The following is an 11882-nucleotide window of genomic DNA, read 5'->3' on the forward strand; positions in this document are numbered from 1 at the left end:
AAATTCGCCTGATGATGACTCACGAATGTCGGGGTGAAGGCGAGTTTTAAAAAAATAGAATAGGATTCTATTTCTGGGAAAGGGCGCAGAGGGCGCTCAACGAGAGGTTGCAGGGATGAGATTGAAGCAGAAATGTTAAGGTGCTCGATGTCCGGAGGGTTGTGGTTCAACAGGTGGCAGTGTAGGTTAGGGGTTGTAGAGAGTCAGGGAGTGCTATTGAGCGACTTATATGTATGTAGGATAGGATTAATTGGACCACATTTTTCCATAAGAAACCACTATTTCTGACTCATTTTAGAAACAACATATATGCCATCGGTTTTCCTATGCAGAAAGGTGCTTTATGGAAGATCCAGAGATAGTAGTTCCTTGTTGCAAAATGCAATCCAATTGCAAAAGCAATTGCTGAACTCTTTGATCCTAAGTCATAATTAGGCGAATCTGAGCTTTGACTTCCGATAATGACTTTTACACTGTAGAGAAGATAGCAGTGCAAATATCGTCTTTGCATGTTCTGTTACCACCGTCTTAGATAAAAGTCCGGTTGCTCACGCTAATGGCACTAGTAGGTGACCCAAAAGCCGCCGAAACGCCCAGCCTGAAAGTGCTGCGAATTTCGACACGTCCGAGTTTCGAGACAGGTTCGATTCGTGCCTTATTTATCGGGTCATTTTAAATGTATAATTTCACTTAATCATCCGGTGCGTGAGCGGTTTTGAAATGTCGCCTCTCTCACGCCGTGCGTCACGCAGCGGCGGCGCAGCGGTCGCCGCGATACGATCGCGTGCGGTGCGTAAGATCCCGCCTTGCTAAATGTTTGATAACTTTCATTAGTCCTTTTCTGATTCGACCCTGGGCAATGATACGGCCGTGCCGCGGTAACCTGCGGCGGAGAGGTGGCACCGAATACAATTGCCTCTTGAAGAATTTATCCCTGAGGTCGCTCGATGGGACATTTCCAAAACTGATGACGGAGTGGACTTGATCCACTTGCGATCCATCTGATTTCGAGATAGGTGATTAGGTATCACGATTCTTACACGGAAAAAGACATAGGTACACAGGCAGCCAAAAACAAAAATACTATGTTTAAATGGCGAGTTAAAGTAGTGCTAAGCCGGTCAGGTCGGCGTAATGGTCAGCACGTCTGACTCCAGGTCAATAGGTCCCGGGTTCCAATCACGGTAGTGGCGTCAAATTTTCACGGAACGGACTGGAATGGATCTTACTGAAACGGATTCTACTCCGCTTAATCCCTCAAAATTTGAAAAGCCTGGAGCATAGATGTGCCAAAAATCCCTTGATGTCTACTGACAATAACATAAATAAAGTCCTAATGCTGTAGGTCCTGTCGGAACAACGCTGTCGGTCCTGTTCATAGAGTACATAGAGTCGTAATGTAAATGGGAGAGCTGGCGCCATGTTCTGCTCGGTGAATTCCGAGCCCGGTGTGCGCCGAGTTCGGGTCGCTTTTTCGATACATTTTCGATCCAAAATGGCGGTGTGGAATACGTGGTAATTCCTATCTCCTTTGTTGTTGTTGTTGTTGTCATCGGATGACCGGGCACCCGTGTATCGCAAACAATCGATTATGTATCGAAAAAGTGACTCGGTGTCACACAGGAGTCTCGGAATTCGGGACATGGAGAATGCTTAAAAGTGGCGCCAGCTCTCCCAATTACATTACGACTCTATGTACTCTATGGTCCTGTTCGTAGTTGCTATAGGTCCTGCAGAATTTAAGCCAAAAATCCAGGAAAGAAAAAGTATTGCTAACTACTAATATTACTCCAGTACTCACATCCCTTCCCCAACCTCTCGTTGGTCAGGCTGAATAACACGCTGATCATCAAATGCCACGCCTCGCGTATTAGAAGAGGCATATTTGTATTAATTGCAAACTCCTCATTGAATTTCAAACCTGTCAACTCAGATCGCGGTTAATTCATAACCGAAACAGTGTGTGAGGGAGTTAGTTCAGAGTTCACGACTGAGTTTGGCCATTAATGCCTGAGCACGCCAGTCAGAAATAATTCAAACTATGCACAATGCGCATACCCTGAGGAGTTTCTTTAATACGTCGAGAAGTGCTAAGATGTCATTCTTTGTAACAGCAAAGCGACCATTTCGATCATTCAAATAGCTGCAAAGTCAGATTTACACAAAAAGGAGGGCGTTTTAAAGAAAAAAATATGTTTTTTTTTCCTATTCACCCGTAAGATTGGCTCTCTTAATGAGCAAGGAATTGTTTTTACACGTAATTGCAGAGTTTGTCATTCTACAACCTCTTTAAAGTCTTCTCTAAAAGAAGAAAATGAAACTTTTAGGTTAAAAAATTAGCTTTTGATTAATCATTCCTATAGTGGTAAGTTATTCTTCTAAAATTTAGCTGAAATGGATAGAGTTTAAGAGAAAAGAATCATATTTAGGGGCAATAAGCAGTCTGTTCTTCGGATTTAAAAAAGCACTCCATAAGTTTCACATGCAGTTGGTCCCTTTCTCTCAAGTGATTTGACTCTATTCAAAGGAAGAGAGCCCAATTATCAAAATTTAAAAAAGGAAAAACTATTTTTGCTATTCTTGCGATTTCCTTTAGGTCTACTAGCAACGAAAGAAGCTTTCGCAATTCATTGAAATTCAAAGTTTTTATTGCAAAATTTTCTCCATGAAAAGCAAAGAAGCAATTCTACGACAATGCTTTCTTTTCCCATCTAATCCTTCTTTTACGAAAAACTTGATTCATTTCCGTCAAATCTGATCCTAATGATGTCGTTACTCAGCATACTTCCCAACGATTGTTCCCGCTTGAAGAGATACTGAACAATAGTGGGTTTCTCCGTTGGCAGCACTGAGACTCGCCTATTTAAATGCATGTAAAACAATCGATATCCATCGGAAGGCGTAATCGATTATTTATGAAGGCTGTCAATGGACGAAAATCAATGTTGCCAACCTTGGGAGAACGGCCACTGTTCCGCGATCTGACAGAACGGCGCGAAACACAGGCGCGAAGCTGGTGCTAGACTGTTGCGGGGCATTATGTCGTAAAATATTGGGCATAATTGTGGATATTATGATAGGATAATTCTCGCCGCGTCGCCTCTCACCCCCTGCCACCCCTCGCCCTCGGGTCCCGGGGGGTACTTAACGTGGGATCGGCGGCCCACGTCACGTCGTTGCTCCACGACACGTCACGATATCCGAGAGCTAATTAATTCTCGTCATAAGCTCCGCGCCGCGCCACGCACTGTTGCCAACCGCCGCTCCTCCACTGACAGTGATTCCGCAATGGAAATGAGAAATTCCCCGCTGGATACGAAGATGAGGCTGCCTAAGGTCCCTCTCAGAAAATTTAAAACACATGGGTTCGATTGCTGGTTGGATACCATTTCTCTAACTCTGATTGGCTCCCGTGGTATCAGACAGAATTAGAGATGAGTAGAGGTATAATATTCACAAATAATTTACACTGAAAAAAAATTTCTTGAGATATTATTTTGACTTTAGCATTGTTTCTTGTCGATAAAATTTGTTGTTAGTAATTTTTTTTAGTGGAATCCGTGCAGATTTATGTTAAAGTCAGTTTTTTTGAGCTAAATGAACGTTGTTTTGCTATCTTTTTTTTTTTTTTTAACTTAAACTTAACGACAACAAAGTGATGCTTTTCCAACTCGAACAAACTAAATTTGAGTTAAATCCACCCTGATTTCTGCCTGAAATTTGGTGTATTTACCCGAGGATGGTCACATCATTGTAGAAGCTTTTCAGTGCGCCATTTTTGTTTTTCTACATACCTTTGAATTATTGACGATAATCCTTGACGATATTCCCCGATTTCCAGAACTCTCTGTTATCTTAATTTCCTTTGATTCCTTTCATAAAACTATTTCATCGTCCGTAATGCAGGTGAAAACCTCTTTGGGCAAAACGAGGGAAAAACTGAATTCGAGCAAAAGGGCAGTTAGACTGACAAACTCTCAGAGAACGATAACATGTTTCATTACCAATGACGAAACTTCTCTTTTGGGAATTCAACAATTCCATAGGGGCGATGATAAGGCAGCAACAGTCATCACCTCTGCGATGGTTGTTGACTACCCACTAGATTTCTGACGACTCTGCTCGGGCAACGAGATGAGTTAAAACAATTTACCAAACTGGACTTTTTTTTCTGAACGAAAGTGCTCAACATGTTGCTAAACATGCACCTAGTAGTATGTGAGCTGATGAATGTTGAAGTCCCGAAAATAAAAGCTGCCTCTTTGCCAAGCACTGGTAAAAAAAACCTCTTGGACCAATGCCGCGGTGCATTGACTTTAAGAGTGCAGTTTCTTGTCGCCGGATTGTTGCTTAAAACAAGAGCCTGCACTCTTGTTTCAAGCGGATTTTGAATTGAATCAATGCAAAATCCGCTTGAAACAAGAGTCCAGACTCTTGTTTCAAGCAACATTCCGGCGACAAGAAACTGCACTCTTGAACCAAGAGGTTTTTTTTTTACCAGTGAGATACCAATGGAGCGTCTCTCCTTATCTCCGGTGGGAAAACTGAATTTGCTGGAGCAGAAGGGCAATAATACTGACGAACTGTCAGAGAATGGAACACGCTTCATTACTGACCCGCAGCAATAATCTTTCCATTATGCATTTTCATAGGAACGACCGAGGACTGTAGGCATTAACGCTATTGAGGGTTATTAAACGAGAGTACTTACATTAACACCGGCCGGGGCTCCATTCTCCTCGCCGCCGAAGGTCTGCGTATTTAGCAAGAGTTTTCCCCTTTTTATTACCATTATCAGGCCGGCCGCGTCTCCTTTCCGTCTGCGGCCCGGCCTGCCCGGCATACCAAGGTGTTTAAAGTCATGAGCTTAATGTGCCCCTGCCTCACCGCTGACAGAAATCTGGACCGACTTTGATCGTTTCATTTTACTGGACCCCGCACGAAGTGGCTCGTGACCAAGAACTTCGCTTTTGCGCCAAAGGTCCTCAAAACCCACAGATCGGAACGCGCCAGATCTACGTGTGCTGGACCCAAGCACCACGCACTCTCCTCAACTCAGCGTGGTTGTAAAAATGAGAGGGTGAACCGTCGTCCAAAGTAAAGGAGCAATGTGTGCCAAATGCCTGTTCATGTACGTTATCTCGTGCGGTAATATCTTTCCGTTCTTGTTCCTTATTGAAAAATAATATTTTCTTCTTAACCCCATGTATGAAGATTTCAGAGTATTTATTAAAAATTGTCTTTGTCAGCCTTTTCATTCGCTAACGTCAGTGGTTATTTTTCTCTGTTTCAGATGGCCCGCTTGGCTTTTTCAGCATTAACATGTCTTCTACTAGCGCACACCAGTCAGTCCCTCTTCCAACCATCAGGGTACTACAATCCTCTAGAGCCATCCCTCCTCCAAAACTACTCAGCAGGTAATTAAAGTCATTCACATACTGAATGTCATACATATTGTAAAAGCTATTGTAGATCAATTATTTTTCCAAAATTTTCATTCAAAACATTTAAAACGTTTAAATTAGTGAACATCCAAGTGCATAAATGTTGTACACGTGTTGTGGGGGGAAAAGTGAGTTTTAGACTTCAAAAATGTGAAGCACTTGAAAAGCTTCAAAAACAACTGCACGCAAGTCACACTATCACAACTCCTCCTTCATCGCAATATACGTATAGTACACTACAACACCACAGGAAGGTGTCAAATATTCTATAAATTTCGTTTCATTCCAATCAGTATCATTAGAATGGGTTTGATTAACCGGTTTCCAATGTGATATATTGCGTCAATTGGTTTTAATGGACCACTAAACATTAGTTATAATTCAACTCCTACGAGATATTCTTTATTATCAAAATTTCATGCACACAAAATAGCTTGGTTTGACATGTTTTGGCGTTTTTATCCCAGTACGTTTGTTGAACAAAACTTTATGTTCTGATCGAAACACTTCATTTTGAAGTTTTGGGAACTGCAGTCCTTTCTGTCATGAACAATGAAATAAAGATAATAAATTTCTGGAAAATTTCCTTTTTCACGGTCATTTTTGGAAAATGTCCGTGATTTTTATTCTCTTCACAACGCCTGGTCTCCACGGGACGTTCCACGGGATTTTTCCCAAGTTCAAATCATAGGAATGAAACTTCTGGGCTTTTTTCCCCGTTAAAAAACACAATAAATTTTCTTCTTCTTCTTCTGAAGTCGTTCTTAGGACTCCACAAGGACTCTTAGACGGTACTGTGATTAGTATTGACGAACTCAATATTTTTCCCAACTTCGCAAGTGAGATTTTTCCCTGGAACGAATCCCATGAAACGTCCCGTGGAGACAAGGCGTAAAGACTATTCTGTGAAAATGGAGATGTTGCATGTGTGAGGGATTTGCGATTTGACCATTGATTCTCATGTAAAAGTTCGCGAGAAACACGATGGTGCCACTGGTTTTCTCTGAAATCAACTCCCAAGCTCAAAAAAAGCTCTCAAAGTGAGGCCAAAATGGAGGGGATATCCCACCCTACCCTGAGATTCCACCTCTACATCAAAACAAACTCTTCATGCAAGGATAGGGAGCAAATACATTAGCAGGGTTGCCGTATTTTCAGTTTTGGAGTCCCCAAATACAGAGGCAGCCCTGTCAATGTATTTGCTCCCTATCTTTGCATGGAGAGTTTGTTTTGATGTAGAGGTGGACTCTCAGAGTAGGGTGGCATATCCCCTCCATTTTGGCCTCACTTGAGAGCTTTTTTTGAGCTTGGGAGTTGATTTCAGAGAAAACCAGTGGCACCATCGTGTTTCTCGCGAACTTTTACATGAGAATCAATGGTCAAATCGCAAATCCCTCACACATGCAACATCTCCATTTCAAGCCAAAAAATAAATATTAGCGGAGATTTCGAGACACCGCAACCGAGATACGCTTTTTGCAGTTCCTCCGTCGATATATCGTCTGTGTTCGATTCCTATCCTGGGAGGTGGCCCATTAGCGGCTCGGCGGCTCGGCGGCGCGGCGGAAAGTTGAACTTGGCGCGGTGCGAAACTGGAGAGGCTCCATTGATGAAACCGCGGAGTTGCTGAGAGAGACATCAAGTCAGGGGCGGGGGAGGCGGCCTTGGGAGGAATTTGATTTGACAGTTGGAGTGTGACATGACATAGTAAAGCCGGCCTTGACCCAGCCCGGCATGGTTCAATCGTTCCTTCGCAGCTCGCTCCCCATTCAGTCATAGCTCACAGACGCCGCCGTATGCTCCCAACATCTGATTGATGATCTCCCGTCTTGGGCAAAAACCCCGTATCGATATTTGAACCATGCCAAATTTACCCTGAAAAAATTGGCCGGAAAATGTGATCAGAATTTCTAGGCGTTTTTAGGAGAATTTTCTTCGTACCTCAACCCTAGTTCCCGTCTTAAGCTAAAAACGCCGTGTCTACTTTTGAACCATGCCAAACTTACTCTCGAAAAAAAATGACCGAACGCTCATTTCTCCTTTAAGGGTAAATTTTGAAAATTTTTAATGCGTTCAACGTAATTTGTGAGAAATTTTTATGAGAAAGCATCTGCTGTGTTTCCTTAATTACTTAATTTCTAGCCATGTCAAGTGCTCCAACAGTTCTGACATGACAGCATAGGAGAACGTTTTTCACTGAGGAGACTTTAACGCAAGCTCAAGAAAAACAACTAAAGTCGGTAAAAATTAAGTCATAAGGCTCAGAAACGCAATGTCGTTCGTATCCGAAAATTAATGTTGGATTGCTGATCTGACAAATAAATTGTCAAAAAATATGTCCGACATGTTTCAGATGTGCATTTTACAATAAATGAAAGCGAGTTATACCACGGGGTGATTAAATTAGCATTTTTTACTCATAAAATCAACATTGAAACATGTCTGACACTTTTTTAAACTACAATATTGTTAAATCAACAATATCATTTTTTCTGTGAAGACGGACATTGAATGATACTAAGCAGTAGAGTCATTCCTGATATGAGTAGTCTGTATTTCACTCATAATCAATGACTCAGGACGTCAAATATGTGGATGGTGAAACTGCTAGGACGCGTATCTCGGTTTGTAACACTAAAGACCATTCGTCATAATTTTTTTTTTTTTTTTTTTTTTTTTTTTTTTTTTGAAAGGGAGAAAATTCTCGACATAATTTCTTGAAACCCTCCTTCAATTTGGGGAAAATTTGGCAACACTGGAACGTTCATACGGTATTTTTGCCTAAGACAGCAGTGATGAGGCTGGGATCCGGATCGGGCTGGCGCCGAATCCCCGAGACGCACCGAGCAACGCTTTTAATGGGCGAGCATTGTGCGCGCTGCTCACCAATCACCGGTGTCACCGCGGTTCCCGGGTCCCCATCGCTGCCCTTCCAACAGTCGAATTCACTCCAAGTTCCAAGTTCCGTCCCGCACAGAGACAATAGATCGTATTCGATAGTGGTTCGACGTATCGTTTGGCTCAAAACAATAGAACATAACCTCAAACAAAACTTTCAGGATTTCAGTCGGAAAAGCTGAAATTGAGAAAATTCCCAACTATTTTACCGTGCGATGCCATTTAGTACTCATAAGAATCAAAAATCTATCAGAAAAACCCCGTTTCCTCAGATTACTCGATTGACTTTTGAGGCTATGTTTACATGTTGAACCAATCGATATCGATACAATCTCACCTATTTGATGTATCGAAAACGATCTGTATATCTTATTCGATAGTGGTTCGACGTATCGTTTGGCTCAGAACAATAGAACATAACCTCAAACAAAAATTTTAGGATCTAAGTCGGAAAAGCTGAAATGAAGAAAATCCAAACGATTTCACTCAACATTACCATTTTGTACTAGTATCAAAAATCCATCACAATAAACTCGTTTCCCTCAAATTAATCGATTTATTTTTGAGGCAATATTTACATTTTGAACCAAGCGATATCGATACAAACTCACCTGTTTGATGTAATGACTACGGTCCATACATTTGAGAGATCCTGCATCAACAATTTAAGCAATATAATCGAGTGAGATCCATGATTTTTTTCGCCTGTTGATGGTTGATGAGCAACTTTGTTATTAGAACAACAAATTAAATTAAAATTCGCCTGGTGATGACTGATGAGTGTCGGAATGGACAGTTTGCCCCGCGAGTTTTTCAAAGGAGGTTGAGATTTTCAAACCAACTACTCAACTTCGTCATCTTGGTCATTATTCATCCAACTTGGGAATCTTGGGAAAAATCCCGTGAAACGCCCCGTAGAGATACGGCGTGTGCAAGTATAGGACGGCTAACATGTGCAGACGTGCGCAATCCATGTGGTAAACGATTCGGGGGGGGGGGGGGTGCTACGGAGTGGTAAGATCCCCCTAGACTTACACTACGTTTTTAGATTCATAAAAATTTTCAGTGTCTTTATCCAACTGCGGAAGGCCGAGTTTTCAGCTGAAACGTTTTAGTGGTAATCACGTGAAAATTAGCCTTCTTACCCGTTGTGTAATTTGTTTTATTAGTGTATACTCGTATCTTGTCACGGGCTGCGGAGCATCAATCAATATCTCAGGTCCTCCTAGAAGTCCCATAGAGCACAAATATCACGTTTTTTTTACCATGCCGCGGTCAGTTTGACCTTTGACACTAGGATAAGGATGATATGCGATTATTTACACTGGTAAAAAAAAAACCTCTTGGTTCAAGAGTGCTGTTTCTTGTCGCCGGATTTAAGAGTCTGGACTCTTGTTTCAATGCTAAATCCGCTTGAATCAATGCAAAATCCGCTTGAATCAATGCCGCTTGAAACAAGAGTCCAAGACTCTTAAATCCTGCGACAAGAAACTGCACTCTTAAGTCAATGCAATGCGGCATTGGTCCAAGAGGTTTTTTTTACCAGTGTAAAGTTAAAATAACCCTAATGAAATTACTGTGTGTTGACAGGTTACCCTCCAGCGACATCATACGTGAGCCACAGATCACTGTTCCATGCATCGGGCCCCTCTGGCCCATCTGGACCCTCTGGCTATGCTAATACTTTCAGCACTGGAGGCTACTCTGGAGCCCCCACTGGAATTGACTCCGGGTAAGATTTTAGTACAATAATTCATTCCCTGCTAAAAATGATGAGTAGGCTATTCAGAATTCACCTACTCACATGAGTAGAATTTCCTACTTATATGAGTAGAAATCCTACTCATATCACTAGAATATTCTACTCATAAGAGTAGATAAGTTCAACTCATATGAATTTAATTTTTTTCATTTTTCAGAAGTGGTGTTTTTAACCCGGAGACACCGACATGAACCGTAAATTTGAAAAATAAGAACATTTTATTCTTCTAATTTTTTTGATGTGGTGACTAGTTTCTGAGATATCGGACACGGTAGATTCAATGCTGAACTCATGTGAGTTGAAATCTCTAGTCATATGAGTTGGAATCTCTAGTCATATGAGTCGGCGAAATGTGAATAGAGAAATTCTGCTCTTATGAGTTGAAATTCTATTCCTATGACTTTGATTTTCTACTCATTTGTACTCACCATTTTTCGCAGGGTTGTGCTCAGACTTTTAAAAAATGTGCCGATTTTATAAGCGTATGATGATCGATATGAACATTATGACAATATCATAATGTTAAATATTATTATGAAATTAAGCATCAAGATAAGTTTAGGTCAGGATATCTACATCTACCCCGCTGGCCCCGTCCGTCTCTGGTAAATTTCTACGTTAAGCGCTAATCAAATAGAATAAAATTTGAAATGCAAGACTAATGACATAAAAAGTATAAATTCACGCCAAAATTCAGTGATGTGGAAAAGGAACAGAAAGATAGCCCTTCGTTACTCAACAAAAGAAAGCGTTGCTCCTTTTCCTAACGGACCAATAAACAGAATACGATTTTTTCAACTCCCAGGCAGCTGAAATCGCATAACTTTTCAAGTGAAGGAGCACTAACTTTCTTCCTGAAAAGTGCTCATGCAGTTTTCAAAATAATGGAAATAATTTTTCAATTTCAGGTACTTGGGTTTGGGCTCAGCGCCGCTCGCATCTGACCCACACGCCATCTGCACGACGCCAGTTCCTCACTGCGTAGACTCAAAATACAGAACGATAGACGGATCATGCAACAACTTGAAGAACCCACTTTGGGGAACACCAAACACTCAGTATGCTCGTCTCCTTCCCTCCAAGTACGCCGATGGTAAGAAAAAAAAACGGTTTCGAATTTAAAATACTACAACCAGTTTTTTTATGATGTTTCACGATATTAATAGTTCTTCATTTCTGGTCACCGAATTTCACAAAACTTCTCGGAAAGTTCGCGGAAAAAAGTGGATTGCTGATTTAAAAATTAAATAGGTAGTTAAAAAATATGTCCAACCTGTTTCAAAAGTACATTTTACAATTTAAGTTAATTTTACCACGCGGGTGGTGAAATTAGCATATTGTTATTGTAAAATCGGCATTGAAACATGTTGAACACTTTTTTCGACTACAAAATTGTTGAATCAGCAATTTCATTTTTTTTCGCATGTCTTAATACCTACAAACTATGAGCTCTCCATCCACCTTTGACCAGAATGAGGAGCTTTCAGAAAATAAGTTTCTTTGATTTTTTCCATTTCAAAATGTTTGAAGCGAAGAAAACACGAAATCCTTAAAATTGATTTCACAGGAAAAATAGCTCAAGGAATTGGTCCTTGAACAGTATAGCATCTTAATTATCCGTTGGTTACTAGCCCTTTACCCTCGCAGAACTATATACTAATTCGGCCAGGGCTGGTATACCTGATCTAAATCTTGGCGATGCCATTTCACGTACCTCTTTAGGCAGTTGAACAAAACCGTTTTTCCTTGCGAATGGAGGAAAAAACCTCTGTTTTTCT

At 41.1% G+C, this 11882-nt stretch overlaps 1 protein-coding gene across 2 annotated transcripts in view; it reads left to right on the plus strand.

Annotated features, from left to right (window-relative positions):
* The window catches only part of LOC109037115 (peroxidase), a 205504-nt gene that overhangs the window by 175802 nt on the left and 17820 nt on the right, over positions 1-11882 (plus strand). For both annotated transcript variants that reach the window (XM_019051617.2, XM_072303071.1), the window contains exons 2-4: positions 5294-5417; positions 9933-10074; positions 11013-11197. In XM_019051617.2, coding sequence (XP_018907162.1) covers positions 5294-5417; positions 9933-10074; positions 11013-11197 — 451 coding nt within the window. The remainder of the gene's footprint in view (positions 1-5293; positions 5418-9932; positions 10075-11012; positions 11198-11882) is intronic.

Source organism: Bemisia tabaci, chromosome 8, assembly GCF_918797505.1.
Source record: "Bemisia tabaci chromosome 8, PGI_BMITA_v3".
NCBI lineage: Eukaryota > Metazoa > Arthropoda > Insecta > Hemiptera > Aleyrodidae > Bemisia > Bemisia tabaci.